This window comes from Salvelinus alpinus, chromosome 18 (assembly GCF_045679555.1).
Source record: "Salvelinus alpinus chromosome 18, SLU_Salpinus.1, whole genome shotgun sequence".
Lineage (NCBI taxonomy): Eukaryota > Metazoa > Chordata > Actinopteri > Salmoniformes > Salmonidae > Salvelinus > Salvelinus alpinus.
This window is the reverse complement of record NC_092103.1, coordinates 16,449,372-16,466,284: the sequence shown is the minus strand read 5'-3', so window position 1 is coordinate 16,466,284 and position 16,913 is coordinate 16,449,372. Positions and strand designations below refer to the sequence as shown.

Here is a 16,913-nt window from a genome sequence, read left to right as displayed (position 1 = left end):
TATTTAACTACCATCAATAACATGATCCTCTCAATAGAACTCTGTGTTACATTTTTGGGGAATGGCATTCATCTTATCTTCATTCAAATGACTAATTTATCAGGTTGAGGCTGGATACAAATCATTCTGTGTCTACTGCTGTGCATATGACAACATATTGGGGGAAAAACATCAGGCGGGTATAACAAAAAATATATAACAATTTCCAAATAGTCTATCAAAGGCTGAACTGGGGGGCTAAGTCTCACACCGGAAGGTTCTTTGACTGGGGAAGGAAGATTAGAAACATCTTCATTCAACATCTTCATAAGGTCCTTTCAGTAGCAATGGCCTTAAGATGGGTGTAATTGAATGACTGTATATGAATGGACAAAGCCATTGATCACGTGACACTATTCATTCCTATGTGAAGACTCAATAGCGCATTTGAAGCCAAATTAAGTCGGTTAAAGGGCCTCCCGAGTGTCTAAGGCACAGCATCACAGTGCTAGCTGTGCCACTAGAAATTCTGGGTTCGAGTCCAGACTCTGTCGCAGCCGGCCGCGATCGGGAGACCCATGGGGTGGCACACAATTGGCCCAGCGTCGTCCAGGTTAGGGGAGGGTTTGGCCGGCAGGGATGTCCTTGTCCCATCGCGCACTAGTGACTCCTGTGGCGGGCCGGGTGCAGTGCACGCTGACGCGGTTGCCAGGTGTACAGTGTTTCCTCCGACACATTGGTGCGGCTGGCTTCCGGGTTAAGTTGGCATTGTGTCAAAAAGCAGTGCGGCTTGGTTGGGTTGTGTTTCGGAGCACGCACGGCTCTCAACCTTCGCCTCTCCCGAGTCCGTACGGGAGTTGCAGCAATGAGAAAAGACTGTAACTACCAATTGGATACCACAAAATTGAGCAGAAAAAGGGGTACATTTTTTATTTTATTTTAATTATGTCGGTTAAGATGGCGTCTCATGGAAACATATCATGTGCAGTTTGAGATACTCCAGGAAGTGACGTTGCAGGCTAGCTCAGTGCTGCTCCCTCGCAATGAGTAACTTTGAAGGCCGACGGGGGTACTGCAGGCTGCCATTAGCAACTAAATTATCTGGATAACTTCTTCTGTGTGTGATTTTAAAATAATAAATTCAAGAACATACAATAATAATATAAGCAGTTATTGTTACCATTTTTATTTAGACAAAGATTACCCACGAAGATTGTCATTTTCCCATACACTATAATAGAGGATCCTGTTTTCGGCAAACAATGCCTGCAGTACCGTGGTCAGCCTTGAACTTTGTGGCTTCAATGAAAGTGGGCCCTCGTTCTCCCCTGGTGTAAATACATCAGATTCGGTTCCAACAGACAAAGATCTACAGTAACTTGTTGGAATGCAATCTCACGCCTGAGTCTGAGAGTTACGCTCGAACTCCAGTCACAGAACATACACTACCGTTCAAAAGTTTGGGGTCACTTAGAAATGTCCTTGTTTTTGAAAGAAAAGCACATTTTTTGTCCATTAAAATAACATCAAATTGATCCGAAATACAGTGTAGACATTGTTAATGTTGTAAATAACTATTGTAGCTGGAAACGGCTGATTTTGTATGGAATATCTACATAGGTGTACAGAGGCCCATTATCAGCAACCATCACTCCTGTGTTCCAATGGCACGTTGTGTTAGCTAATCCAAGTTTATAATTTTAAAAGGCTAATTGATCATTAGAAAACCCTTTTTGAAATATGTTAGCACAGCTGAAAACTGTGGTGCTGATTAAAGAAGCAATAAAACTGGTCTTCTTTAGACTAGTTGAGTATCTGGATCATTAGCATTTGTGGGTTTGATTACAGGCTCAAAATGGCCAGAAACACTTTAATTACTTTCTTCTGAAACTCGTCAGTCTATTCTTGTTCTAAGAAATGAAGGCTATTCCATGTGAGAAATTGCCAAGAAACTGAAGATCTGGTACAATGCTGTGTACTACTCCCTTCATAGAACAGCACAAACTGTCTCTAACCAGAATAGAAAGACGAGTGGGAGGCCCCGGTGCATAACTGAGCAAGAGGACAAGTACATTAGCGTGTATAGTTTGAGAAACAGACGTCTCACAAGTCCTCAACTGGCAGCTTCATTAAATAGTACCCGCAAAACACCAGTCTCAACGTCAACAGTGGAGAGGCGACTCCGGGATGCTGGCCTTCTAGGCAGAGTTGCAAAGAAAAAGCCATATCTCAGACTGGCCAATAAAATTAAAGAACACAGACACTGGACAGAGGAACTCTGCCTAGAAGTCCAGCATCCCGGAGTCGCCTCTCCACTGTTGACGTTGAGACTGGTGTTTTGCGGGTACTATTTAGAGTTTTTCTATCAAAAACAAGTACATTTCTAAGTGACCGCAAACTTTTGAACGGTAGTGTACATTAGCTGGCCAAGTGACAGACCAGTTGACTAGACCTCCAGTTACTGAGTGACTTCTGACAGATGTCAGTGCTCTGGACACATCATGTAAGAGCTTTCCAACTTCAATTAAATCGTTTTAGTTTCTGATCAAGGTCAATTCTGGTAAGAGACATACTACAGCTTTTGTATTCAATTTAGTAGGTGGCAAAACAGAAATCCAATAACAACTTCCTCTTTGTCCTGTGTAAGAATCATAAACAGGACAAAAAATAGTGTTGCTTACAGAAGAAAAAAGAAAGAAGAAAATACCATTGCATCATAAATATTCAAAAGTGCAAATGAAGTTACAATAACACTGTCCAGCAGAGGTCAGTTATAAAGACTAAATGTAAAGGTTGAAAACAGTGGCACACTCTGAGTGGAGAAGACATTTCTGTTCGAGTGGCGGTAAGGAGAGGATGATGAAATACTTTTTATGGAGTGTGCTAAAGATGAGTGAGACTCCTTAGAGAGTGGATAGGCCTTATAATAGACATTTGCTGCAGTGAGAACTGCTGTAAAGGTAGGAGGTTATTAAACTGATTATAATAGGTTCCTATTATTAAGAGGAAATGAAGGGAAATACAATAAGGGGTCGTTGACTGGGACAAGGTGGCTGCCCTCAGATCTATGCCTCACTATGCAGTAGATTAACATTGTGGCTTACTGGCCGCCATGCCTACAAACAGCCAGGAGAAATGATATGCTGAACCTGTTAGCTTGAATGTTTCCACCATTGTAAACTTCATCTAGACAAAAGCTATAGCACTATAACAAATGCGGAACCCCCATTTTAAGATCCCCAAATAAAAAGCTGCCAGAAAACCTCTTTCCTACTGATAAGAGACCAGGGGAAGGTTAGGTAACAGTACCATACGTTTTAAAAACGTTTTTTGTTGTTGTGCCCATCCATATGAGGAGTGTTCCTTGTCCTTCCCACCCAACCATCCCACTGAGCACTCACTCAGAGAGAACATTTTCACAGTGGAGTAGTGTGAGTAACAGTGCGTGATATCTCATAAGATATATCACATAGTTTGTGTGCTCATGCATGCATACCAGTATGTGTGCATGTATGGGTATTAGAACAGTACAAACTAAACTGTCACTTTCCTAAAGGCATCTGTTTTTTTAGTCAGCTGGCCTAGACTGACTTCTGTTCCATGAGACCATGGCTAAAATAAATACATTGGCACAGTGAAGAGGTAAAAACAACCCAACCAAACAAGTTCTGTCACTCATGTCGTCATCATCAACTATGACATCATGAACCACCTAACTAACCCTAAGGGCAGGAAAGCCTATTTTTTTTCTCTCTCTCTCTCTCTCTCTCTCTCTCTCTCTCTCTCTCTCTCTCTCTCTCTCTCTCTCTCTCTCTCTCTCTCTCTCTCTCTCTCTCTCTCTCTCTCTCTCTCTCTCTCTCTCTCTCTCTCTCTCTCTCTCTCTCTCTCTCTCTCTCTCTCTCTCTCTCTCTCTCTCTCTCTCTCTCTCTCTCTCTCTCTCTCTCTCTCTCTCTCTCTCTCTCTCTCTCTCTCTCTCTCTCTCTCTCTCTCTCTCTCTCTCTCTCTCTCTCTCTCTCTCTCTCTCTCTCTCTCTCTCTCTCAGTCCATCTTGTCCTCTCGCTTGCCGCCAGCGTGTACCCTCTCCTGCTGTTCTTGGGGGGGCGGTTGGAATGGGCCAGCAATATCCTCCTCCCTCACTCGGCTGAGCTCCCTGGCATTAGCTCGCCGTGCATCCAGGTAGTTGGAGATGAACTCAGAGTTCTGGTAGATGAGCATGCCAGAGAGAGTAAGAGCCACACCGGCACAGCTGAGCGCTGACATCTCGTTGCCGAACAGCAGCTGGGAGAGCAGCAGGTTGCCCACCACGCTCAGGTTCCCCAATATGTGCAGGGTGACGGCGGAGGTGAGGGTGATGATGCAGCAGCTGGCCAGGTTGTACATGACAGAGCCCAGGCAGCTGAGCAGAATGAAGAGCCACAGGTTGTGGTCGTAGTGCATTGGAGACTCCAGCACGGCCCAGTTCTCCAGGGCCAGAGCAGCTACGGCCAGGATGCAGAAACTGGGGATAGACATCAGGTACAGCAGGAACACAGAGTTGATTTTCTCCTCCTGGAGCAAGATACCTGAGAGACACACACAAAGAAAAGCATTTAAATATAATCTACATAGAGAGAAGCAGAATACACACAAAAGTAGGCTTAAATACAAAGTAGTCTCATGACAGGATTTGGATAGATTTGGTTTTGGGTGGCGGGATTAAATACAAAGATAAGAGAGGATAGAGAGAAATAAAACCTAATCATACAAAACAACACTGTAGTTCCACATTCATATCACTGAGATGTGTTATATTTGTGAAACAACACGTCAGATAATTGCATGGATACCAAGGGAGTGAGCCGCCTGTAGCAAAATAACAAGACACGTGCACCACTGATATGTGTCATATAAAGTAAACAAGTGAGACCTTTACGAGGGTAGTTTGAAAATAGCTGCTGAAACACGACACGACACCATCCAACTACATTGGTATTTCAGGGTGGTGGTTCTGAGAGTAGAAAATCCAGACCAAGAGTCATTATTTTAACATAAGGTCAAATCTGCCATGGTCAGAACATGGAAATGTCATAGGTTTGTTTAATTAGAATGGATTTCACATCATGAGACTAGCAGGTTCATTATCAGTACAGCACTATACAGTACACTAACAAAACAAGTAGAGAAAATATATGAACAAATTCATACTGTTCAAATACAGGAACGAAATTAAGGAAGTCTCGAGAGTTTTAATCTATATATTTCATAGCTGTCTATTTACCACCACAAACCGATGCTGGAACTAAGACATAAACAAATGAGAAAATGCTCATCCAGATGCATTATTTTCCACCATAATTTGCAAATAAATTCATTAAGAATCCTACAATGTGATTTTCTGGATTTTTTTTCTAATTTTGTCTGTCATAGTTGAAGTGTACCTATGATGAAAATTACAGGCCTCTCTCATCTTTTTAAGTGGGAGAACTTGCACAATTGGTGGCTGACTAAATACTTTTTTGCCCCACTGTACGTTTTAGCTTAGACCATATTTTACATCATCTGAGGTGTTTGTGTTATGCCTGCCATCAGATGAGACACAGCATACTCTTGAATACAGGGTGAGTGTCATGTTTTGGCTGATAATGTACTAAAATGTGAAAAAAGTTGAAATGTAAACTTTCAAATGGTATAGTACCACAAAGATGGTTGGAGGTCTACAACCATCATTAAATTATCATAAAAGCATAGCCTACCCTATTCCCCACTAAAATGTACTGCACACAACAAACCACCGAACATATTCAAAATAGTATTGTAGGCCTACGTAAATCCATGACTCTTATATTTACCATGCGACTCACATAGACCTACACATAATAAACCATAGACCTATAATTAAAAGACTATGAGACTAGAACATAATTGAAATTTCAACTTTCAAATGATACCACAAAGATGGTTGGAGGTCTACACATCAAAGAACGTTGACTTGAGTGAGAATATCCATTGTTATAAATTAAACTATCAATCTTCCATTGGAAACCTATTGAAATCCTAGAAATATAGATAATAGGATAGACTATTATAGATTCCCATTCAAGTTGACATTCAACGGTGGGTGGACCATCAGCCATCTTACTGGTAGTAATTTTAAGTTTCAATTCAATTTAAATGTCAATTGTGTAGCAGCTAAATTGTAGCAAAGATTGTCTATTATGCAGTATTAACAAGAAATTCGAGTGACTGCTCTAGCAATGGAAATACATGTCCTCAAACATAGAAAGCAGGCGAGAGGAGGCGAGATCAGGTGGGACCATTCTAGCCAATGAGAGGGCAGATATGTGTGTGAATACCAGGCCAAAGAGATTACTCATCTTTCTATGTGTGCCATTATAGCATGGGCGGTGCCATTGAAGCTAGCTATCTCCATTTTAAACAAGTACATTTTCTTCTCCATTTGCTGATTGCTCCCAACTCATAGGAATCCCCACCCAGTGGACTACTTTAAAATGGGGGAAGTCCTCAACGGCAATGTCCATGCTAAAACAGATTATATCCATGATGAGTCCTCTATCTCTCTCTCTATGACAACAGGCACAATTCCAACAATGTTTCTTTCAAAATGCCACGTGCATCCACCTATATCAGTGCATTTGTAACTAACAACCAAACCATTACAAAACTTATATTTGCTCAAATAAGCCTCACATAGCAAATTAGCAATTACATTTTCCTTTGACCAAATACAACACTCTTTCACTGACCATACAAAACTTCCTCACTTCGTGGGCTTATTTTTTTGGACAGATTTTGGGTGGAGTAAAACCTTTCTCTTCGTGTCTTCTGATTGCAGGGGTCTGAAGGGATAGGTCCATTCTATGAATTATATTTCTATGATTGAAATTATACTCAAGAGTATGCTGTCTCTCAATCGATGATGGGCACTACACAAATACTTCAGATGATGAAAAATAGGATCTAAGCTACAACATTTGTGAAAATGAGAAACATCTGAGTTTACACGTTTTTAGATAATTGACGTTAAAACTTAAAATTATATATTTATTTTTTAATATTTCTAGAAATCATAAAATAGTTTGACAACCCTGTTTGTAAACTTTCAAATTATATCAAACTGAATCTTTTTCAGTGATGAAGACATGGACGTCTCATGGTAGGGTAGGGTATGCAAAATGGGTAATCTTTGAACACCTCCATCTCCTAAATGTTTTGGCATTCAGGCCAAAAATGTAACTTTCTGACCACTTCCACCATCGGCAAACATGTAAGAAAGGTTATGTTCAAATCAAAAGTCAGAAAGTGATTGAAATCCTTAGGAACGACCCCTAGGGCTACAACAGAAGTCTATTATACAGAAGTTATTATACAACATTTATAAAGTGACCATCATCAGAGATGCAACATAACAACTATCATAAAGACAATTTGAAGGTAGCAGCTGTGACTCACCTTGCTGGATGGTTTTGACACCTCTCAACATTGTTGCAGCGAATACAAAGAAGCAGCCTGTCTGGTCATACTGGACCTCGCCCATGATGCTGAACGAGGCTCCCAGACAGATGGGCATCATGGCTGTGTATTTGAGGATGTGGTGTTGCTTGCCCAGGATCAGAGTGGAGATGGCCAGGGTGAAGATTGGCGTGGTGGTGTAGATCATTTGGGCAAATGACAGCTGGACATAGTTTAGACCCATGTTGCCAAATGCGATGCTGGCACAAAATGTCAAGCTCAATAGAAACACCTTGCATTTGGCGCTGGTGGTAAGGTCCTTCTGGTTGTCAACCCCACCGTTTTGCTGGAGAATTCGCAGTTTAATAAGCCCATAGTCCACCACTATCGCTGTCAACATGTGCAGGGCCGACAGCAGTAAGGGGTACCTGAAGTTGTACACTGCAAAAATCCATTTGTTAAGACTGGAGATGGTTGTCCCCGTCACAAGCCAGACAACGACAGCGGACAGAAGGTGCAACATCTCCGCCTGTGGCCTTTTCCCAGTCTCGCGCCAGGTCGCCTCGCATTTAGAGAGGCCATCGGTGCTAATCATGTTGGTTTCATCCTCGTTTCTGTAAGGCAAACACATCTTGACTTGGTTAAGCAATAATTAGCCAACTAAACTCCACTCCATGATTCACGATGGAGTTGAGCAGTGACTGTGTGGGCGGACTGGAGCTCCAACGTCACATAAAATTAAGTTTTTATCAAAACATTTATTTTTATTTTTATCAAAACATCAAAACACAGCATTGTTCTGTGTAATTGCGGGCTATTCTTTGGGTGCTGAAAACAGTAGTTTTTGATAAAAACTTAATTTGTCATTCAATCTTCTCGGAGGAAGAAAGTATTCACACCCCTTCACTTTTCCCACATTTTGTTGTGTTAGAAAGTGGGATGAAAATGGATGAAATTTTTTTTTAAATATAAATGATCTACACAAAAAATTCTAACATTTGTAAAAAAAAAAAAAAATATGAAAAATAAAACACTAATATATCTTGATTACATAAGTATTCAACCCCCTGAGTCAATACAGGTTAGAATCACATTTGGCAGCGATTACAGCTGTGAGTCTTTCTGGGTAAGTCTCTAAGGGCTTTGCACAACTCGATTGTACAATATTTGCACATTATCCTTTAACAAATTATTCAACCTCTGTCAAGTTGGTTGTTGATCATTGCTACACAGCCATTTCCAAGTCAATTTAGGACAAAACGGTTACTAGGCCACTCAGGAACATTCCAACATTTTTAAAAACATAATTCCTTTATGAGGAACTTTATGAGTCAAAATGCAAGCCGAGTGCAATTCTCTGCAGGACGCGGGAGATCAAGTGCACCTACAATGTATTGTGTGACATCAATTCAATGCATGGGCGGAGAAAAGTTATAGTGGGCAAAGTTCGATTTCCAATACTAAAAATGATAGGCTCATTACATTGACTGGAAATAAATGGGCAAGACAAAATACTTAAGTGCCTTTGAATGGAGTATGTTAGTAGTTGTGTTAGTTTGTGTCAAGAACTGCACCGCTGCTGGGTTTTTCACGCTCAGTTTCCCGTGTGTCAAGAATGGTTCACCATCCAAAGGACATCCAGCCAACTTGACAAAACTGTGAGAAGCATTGGTGTCAACATGGCCAGCATCCCTGTCGAATGCTTTCGACACATTGTAGAGTCCATGCCCCAACGTATTGAGGCTGTTCTGAGGCTGTTCTGAAGCTGTTTAACTCAATATTAGGGAAAGGGGATACCTAGTTAGTTGCACAACTGAATGCATTCAACTAAAATGTGTCTTCCGCATTTAACCCAACGCCTCCGAATCAGAGAGGTGTGGAAGGTGTTCTTAATGTTTTGTACACTCGGTGTAGTGGCGACCCGTCATTCAGGGCAGGTGGAGTTGCCTGTTTTGTATGTTATTTTGGAATTAATAGGTGTCACATATCAGTTTGCAAAGAATGTAAAATAAAATAAAAAACATTGAGTTAATAAAGCCACATACAAACATGGTCTCTTTTTTGTTTTCTTGAAAATTCAAGCCCATTGGGTGCTGCTATAGAGTTACATTAGGAGTGCCCATCCAAGAAGGCGCAAGGCAAACACCACATACAACAACACACCACTCCAACGAGGGACCACGAGCAGACGCACTGTGAGTGGAATTAATTACTCTCACAGCAAGACCAGCAGCAGCTACCCTCCTGTACAAGATGAGAGAGAAACCCGTTCTTCTTCCAGAACAGTCGTAATGTTCCTGAAGCTGATAGGAGAGGGAATGGAGAAGTTGACACGGGAGATACTGGAGCTATCGGATGAGCTAAATTAATCCGCTTCAATTGGTCCCAAACAGTTCAAGTCACTAACTACCCAGGCACTCGCAACAATGAGGATGGAGCCTCACCTTCATTAATAATGGCCAACTCACCGGCCCCCCATAGCAGGCGCATCTCGACTAGTCAGCCTGAGTGGGCACAGCTGATGTCAACCAAAGATGATAAACTGCAGTCACAAAGGCAGTGTGATAAGATAGAGCAGCTCATTGAAAACCTTAGGATCAGAGGGCTCTCCTTCTCAGACCAGTCATCCTCATCATCATCATCTACTCAGTCAACCCCTCGACATCGTGAGTCATCGCACTAGCGAAACCGGTCGACTTCTCATTTCAGAACTCGGAGCCCTAAAGCGTCACCCAGAGGGCTGACTTCACGTCAGCCCTAACCTAACCGCTGCGGTCAGCCTACAGCTGATCGTAGTCGTCAGCCCACAACTGATTGCGCCGTCGCGACTACTCACCTGACCGTTACGGTCAGCCTACACCTGATTGCCGTCATCAGCCCACACCTGACTGTCACCGCCGCAACTACTCACCTGACCGACGCTGCTGCGACTACTTACCTACGCCTGATTGTCGTTGTAAATCCTCAACTGATTGCCATTGTCAGCCCACGTCTGACTGTTGCCCCCGCAACTACTCACCTGACCACCGCCACTGCGACTACTCGCCTGACCGTCGCCGCCCGGCCTACTCACCTGATCGTTATTGGCACTCACCTGTCCGCTACCGCACACCTTCTCCACCCAGCCGGGAGTGCGTCTACCGTGGACCAACTCCTACCATCCCCAACTTCATCAATGAAGACCCACAAGAGTTTGCGAGGCTGAAGTTGGCCCTCAACAATGTGCTGCCTGTAGAGCAGCTAGGCCTCCTAGGCAATCCTGAGGACTTGGCACTTTGTACGGTGCGTCAAGATATCCTAGTCGTCCATGGAGCTTCTGTGTGAGTGGCCCCTGTTAGTCAACCAAACAGGTCCTTTGACATCCACAGAGCCTTCACAGCTGAAGAGTTGGGCGTTGCACCGCATACCTACCCGGACAAAGCTGTTCAGAAAAGATATTGGCACCTCAAAGACCTCTTCAACCGCTGGATCAGGTGCAGTCGTTAATGCACATCAGATCAGACTATCCCCATCTAATCACCCCAACAGAACCAGTGCATTTGGGTCACCCTGCCAAAGCTGCCACCATCAAGACTCAGCTCAGATGGACCCTTTATTTCACTACGCAAATCAGTTAAGAACAAATTCTTATTTACAATGACAGCCTACCGGGGAACAGTGGGTTGGTTAACTTCTCTTGGGTAGGGGGCAGCATTCAGAATTTTGGATGAAAAGCATGCCCAAAGTTTTCATTGGGAAACCAGATTTCTAAGGGACCTTCTTGCAGTTCCTACCACTTCCACTGGATGTCAACAGTCTTTAGAAATTGGTTGAGGTTATTCCTTTGTGTAATGAAGAAGTACGGCCATCTTGAAGGAGGGTCACTCGAAGTGTCCTGTTTGTTAGAAGCGCATGACCAGAAAGCTAGCTACATTTGGTTTTAGTCCTGTATTGAACACAGATCATCCCGTCTTCAATTTGATCGATTATTTACGTAAAAAAATACCTAAAGTTGTATTACAAAAGTAGTTTGACATTTTTTGGCAAAGTTTACAGGTAACCTTTGAGATATTTTGTAGTCACGTTTCACAATTTGGAACCGGTGTTTTTCTGGATCAAACGCGCCAAATAAATTGACATTTTGGATATATATCGAAGGAATTAAACGAAATTAACCCAATTGTTTATGGGACATATTGGTGTGCCAACAACAGAAGCTCGTCAAAGGTAAGGCATGAATTACATTTTTATTTCTGCGTTTTGTGTCGCGCCTGCAGGGTTGAAATATTCTTCTCTCTCTTTGTTTACAATGGTGCTATCCTCAGATAATAGCATCGTTTGCTTTCGCCGAAAAGCCTATTTGAATTCTGACATGTTGGCTGGATTCACAACCAGTGTAGCTTTAATTTGGTATCTTTCATGTGTGATTTAATGAAAGTTAGATTTTTATAGTAACTTTTATAGTAATTAATTTGAATTTGGTGCTCTGCATTTTCTGTCTTTTTGCCAAGTGAGAGGGTAGCGTCACGCCTAAACTCAGATTTTTGGATATAAATAGGAACTTTACCGAACAAAACATACATGTATTCTGTAACATGAAGTCCTATGAGTGTCATCTGATGAAGATCATCAAAGGTTAGTGATTAATTTTATCTCTATTTCTGCTTTTTGTTACTCCTCTCTTTGGCTGGAAAAAATGTATTTTTCTGTGACTTGGCTCTAACATAATCGTTTGGTGTGCTTTCGTCGTAAAACCTTTTTGAAATCGGACACTTTGGCTGGATTTACAACAAGTGTATCTTTAAAATGGTGTAAAAAAATTGTATGTTTGAGGAATTTAAATTATGGGATTTCTGTTGTTTTGAATTTGGCGCCCTGCAGTTTCACTGGCTGTTGACAAGGTGGGACGCTACCGTCCCACATACCCTAGTAAGGTTAACTGCCTTGTTCAGGAGCAGAACAACAGATTTTTACCTTGTCAGCCCGGGGATTCGATCCAGCAACCTCCTGGTTACTGGCCCAATGCTCTAACCACTAGGCTACCTGCCACCCCTTCAAGGGTCTTCAAAGGGTCTTCAAACTTCCACAGATGTCTCAGGTCACACTGCTAAGGTGTTACGTCAAGTATTCACGTCTTCAGTGATGCCTCAGAACATGTGTACGGTGCCGTCGCGTACCTCCGTACTGAAGACACCAATGGACGGCTCCAAGTGGCATTCCTTGCAGCAAGATCAAGAGTGGCCCCAAAACGAGAACAGTCAATGCCAAGACTCAAGCTCTGTGCTGCACTCACCGGTGCCCAGCTGGCCGTGGTCATCAGAAAAGAACTCACCTTGGAAATCCATGAGGTCATGTGCTGGTCGGATTCTACAACAGTCTTAACCTGGCTACAGTCAGACTCCTGTAGGTAGAAAGTATTTGAAGGCACAAGAGTCACAGAACAACAGGAGCTCACGGACCCCCAGGCCAGGCATTACATGGACACGGAGAGAAATTCAGCTGACGATATCACACGCGGCAAGACGCTGTCTCAGCTTTCAGAACACAACCTTTGGAGTCCAGGTCCTCCATTCCTGTGGCAGGCCCAGTCATCCTGGCTGAGAAGACCAGACCAAGTACCCCCTGACGAAGCAGAGGAGCTGTGAAAGCCTACCATCTGTGGGCTCCTGTCAGCGGACACCAAGTCGTCTCTCCCTGATGTTGCCCAGTTCAACACTTTCCATGAGCTGGTGGAAGCCAGAGTTGCTACACGGGGCAGCCAGTAGTGCCGACAGCCCTTCAGTCTACAATTTCAAGCAAGCAGCAACTCAAAGTACTCAGACATGCTCAGTCTGAGATCTTTGCAGAGACTTCTCCCTACTAGAAGCAGGCAAGCCAATCCCTCTGAGCAGCTGTCTGGTGACGCTGACACCGGAGCGTGACAACGACACCAGACTGATTCGTGTTTGAGGTCGTCTTCAGAGGTGTGACCTGTTGGGCCTTGACGTTCTTCACCCAGTGGTTCTGGACCCAGGTCATCCGCTCACCAGGTTGTTGATCAAGAAATATGATGAGCAGCTGAGGCACCCGGGCCCAGAGAGGGTGTCCGATCGAGGAACAAATTTCAAGGGAGGGGAGCGAGAACTACACAAGGCCTTCATGACTCTCCACCAACAGCTGGAACAGTTAGCCAGTCAGAAGATTACCAAATATATGAATTATTAATTTTTAAATGCTGATTACTTCACTTTGCCATTATCATTCACTTGATGATAATACATGCAGGGCCGGCTCTAACCTTTTGGGGGCACTAAGCTAGATTTGATTGGGGGGCCCCACCACCAAGCGGAGAGAAACATTTATGTTTTAAAGTACATTTCCTGCAGTTCTACACATTTTGCCATGGGGCGGAGAAAATATTCTGCAATTTTATAACACATTTCATGCAATTCTACACATTTTGCCATGACTTGTGCTATCTTAATATCTGAGTGAGAGAGACAAACAAAATCAATGGGGGCCCCGTGGAGGTCAGGGCACCTGGGCACATGCCCTGTGTGCCAGCTCGGTATTCGACCATGATTACTACTGTACAAGTTTAGATAAATGGCTAGACTAACTTACCAAACTACAAATTGTTAGCTGACATGGCCAATTAACTGACTGTCAGGGACTTACAAAAGAAGAGAAAAACTGCTGATGCACAACCACATTTCAAACTTGCACCTTGTGTATTCTACTATTCTAAAAGCCAATTTAGGCTTGATCCAAACATGTGGTCGGAGGCTTCGTATGGAGGGTGTGATGCAATTGCGGAGCCATGCAGAGGCCAGATCAAGCTCTGTACCGCATCGCCGTGCGCCTCTCAAATTTTGTAACAATGCGGAGGGCTCCGTATTAACATGATTGGTTGATGGTAGGTGGGGGCGGTACATCCTGTAATAACAGGAACTTCCTTGACAACTCCCTTCACAATAGCTCTGCTAATTGCAAGAAGTATGAAAGCCCTGAAGTCTACATCACAGTATTCATTTTATCTTTATTTAACTAGGCAAGTCAGTTAAGAACAAGTTCTTATTTTCAATGACAGTCTAGGAACAGTGGGTTAACTGCCTTGTTCAGAACGACAGATTTGTACCTTGTCAGCTCAGGGACTTGATCTTGCAACCTTTCGGTTACTAGTCCAACGCTCTAACCACTAGGCTACGTGCCCTGCCCTCCCAAGGCTGCCTGCCGTCCCAAGGCTACCTGCCGCCCCAAGGCTACCCTGCCACCCTAAGGCTACCCTACCCGCCGCTGTACGGCCACTTCAGACGTCGGATTGACCATGAAAAGCATTTTACTCTCAACAGTAAGTTGAGACCCGACTGAGTTCCTAAAAAAAATATTATATATATAAATGTGGGTCAGGGGGCCCCATAGCGGCCGGGGGCCCTACGCGACCGTTTATGTCGCTTATGCCTGGAGCCGGCCCTGAAGATATTATTGGGGTGGTCCCTGGGTCACCAGTTTGCCTGGGAGGAGGATTCCTGGGCAAGAAAAGGTTTAAGACCCATACCTTTGAAAACTGCTGACTCTTCTACTTCCTCTACAGGTGTGTCTGTAATTGGTTACAATTTCAAATCCAAAAGTTATGACAGAGAAAAGTTTCCAAAGAGTATTACATTCGCTACATTCAACTGCATAGCCAGCGGTGGAGATGCTGTAAATCTTTTTGCCTGAGCTGGCCCTGCAAATTGATATCTGTCCATATCTGTCAGCTAATACAGGACTATTAAAGTTCCCAGTGCCCAATTTTTTTATTAATATATATTTTTTTATTCCGATTTTTCAGGGGGCACCATTACTTCCTGCGGCTATATTTAGCTGGCTACATATCTCCTACTGTTGTTAGCCAGAATGAAGTCGCCAGTCAGGAATGTAAGCAAGCCTCCGCTCTAGCAGCTGCTGTCGCAAGTAGCTATCAAAGATGAATTCATGCGAGGGGTCTCATGATTAATAGTAGCAGAACTACGACGATTAATTTAACCCACTCAACATCTAGGATACACATGAGACATGAATCAGAAGGGGGTAATTGTTCACTTCATTGACCGTGGGTCATTACGATGCAAATAAATTGTTGTCAGCCCCGCAGAGTCCTACACAGCGTATTTAGTGCACGGATCTAGCGTCATCATGCTTTGCTATCATCCAGTGCGATCGCAGTGTAGAAAATCATGACGTGTCTATCAACTGAAGTTATTATAACCTACCCTGTTCTACCCGTATACATAGGGCGGCAGGAAGCCGTCCTAACGGTTAAGAGCGTTGGACCAATACCAGGAAGGTCGCTTGTTCAAATCCCCGAGCCGAGTAGGTAAAACATCTGTCGATGTTCCACGGAGCAAGGCACTTAACCCCAAATGCTCTGGATAAGAGCGTCTGCTAAATGATGTACATGTAAACCTAAAACAAAGTCGGAATAAAATATTAGACCTGATAAACGACGAAACACAGAATCGTCAGCTACCACTGCAATGACAGACCAGATTAAACACTAAGTGAAACATCCTCACCATACGCACATTTAACATCACGCGGCAGCATAACGCTATTGCCTATGCTTTTTGATTACATTTACCTCTTTCTTTGTGGATCTTTGGCTTGGTAACATCACAAAAACATCCCGGGCGCACATAGCGGAATGCTTGTCTGCCTCGTTATCGTCCGATCAGCTGTGCGGTTCACGTCACTGCAATCACCCTCTCTTCATTCACTGGGACAGTCACTAAGAAAAGATGACCTCGGCTAGGACAAAAGCTGACAGCGGAAGAAGAAGCATTACTCTATTATGCAGTGTAAGCACACATGGCACACCTCTAAAGGCGTTTTTATATAACACTTCATAAAGCATGTCTGCACAAATTTGAATTACATATAACCTAAACAGAGCACTCAATGTACACAGTGAACAAATGTTGACCTACTGCTGACTATTAAAAAACAAACAGTCCACCAACGCAAATATAGCTTATGGGGAAGAAATCACAGTGAGAGATTGTTCCCCTCTCACACCCACCCTGCTCTCCCACCCCCAAGTGAGGAGTTGTAGTGTGAAGTATGCATGAGTAGGACACTTTTTGGTAGATTGCTATGTAGACAATCAGAATCAGTTATTTAAGTGATGTGTATTTCCATTAATTAATGATGAAACAACTTGATAATGTATTATTCAGTGGATGCTACAACCCCTAAAACAACATCAGACCCATACTTTTGCTAAAGGGTCTCTTTCAGTGGGACACTTTAGTAAACTAACTGGGACACTATTTTCTCATTAGAAATACATTAGTGTCCCACTTCACCTCACACTTGTTACGAATTCATCAATACGACTTTGTAGAAGCTTGTAGATAACACACTGTGAGGGAATACACTCCTATTTAACTAGTCTGTGACTCACTGAAAAACTTTCCTGGTCAGAGTAATAAGGCAACCTCACAGAGTCAACACACACAGGAACTTTATTGCCAAACAGGGGTATG

At 43.2% G+C, this 16,913-nt stretch overlaps 1 protein-coding gene across 1 annotated transcript; it reads right to left on the bottom strand.

Moving 5' to 3' along the window:
* Nucleotides 1-3,907: 3,907 nt before the first annotated feature.
* LOC139543885 (solute carrier family 35 member E4-like) lies at nucleotides 3,908-16,190 on the bottom strand. The gene is made up of 3 exons (XM_071350395.1): nucleotides 16,010-16,190; nucleotides 7,429-8,042; nucleotides 3,908-4,541 (listed from the first exon to the last, which is right to left on the bottom strand). The coding sequence occupies exons 2-3, from the start codon at nucleotides 8,021-8,023 to the stop codon at nucleotides 4,018-4,020; spliced, it is 1,119 nt and encodes a 372-aa protein (XP_071206496.1). The 5' UTR covers nucleotides 8,024-8,042; nucleotides 16,010-16,190; the 3' UTR covers nucleotides 3,908-4,017.
* Between the last annotated feature and the right edge of the window lie 723 nt (nucleotides 16,191-16,913).

What these genes read in the sequence shown, in the direction of transcription:
- LOC139543885 (XM_071350395.1), bottom strand. Translation starts at nt 8,023, where the DNA reads ATGATTAGCACCGATGGCCTCTCTAAATGCGAGGCGACCTGGCGCGAG. An exon ending in TGTCAAAACCATCCAGCAAG is followed by an intron (nt 4,542 to 7,428) that starts GTGAGTCACAGC and finishes TGTGTCTCTCAG; the next exon opens with GTATCTTGCTCCAGGAGGAG.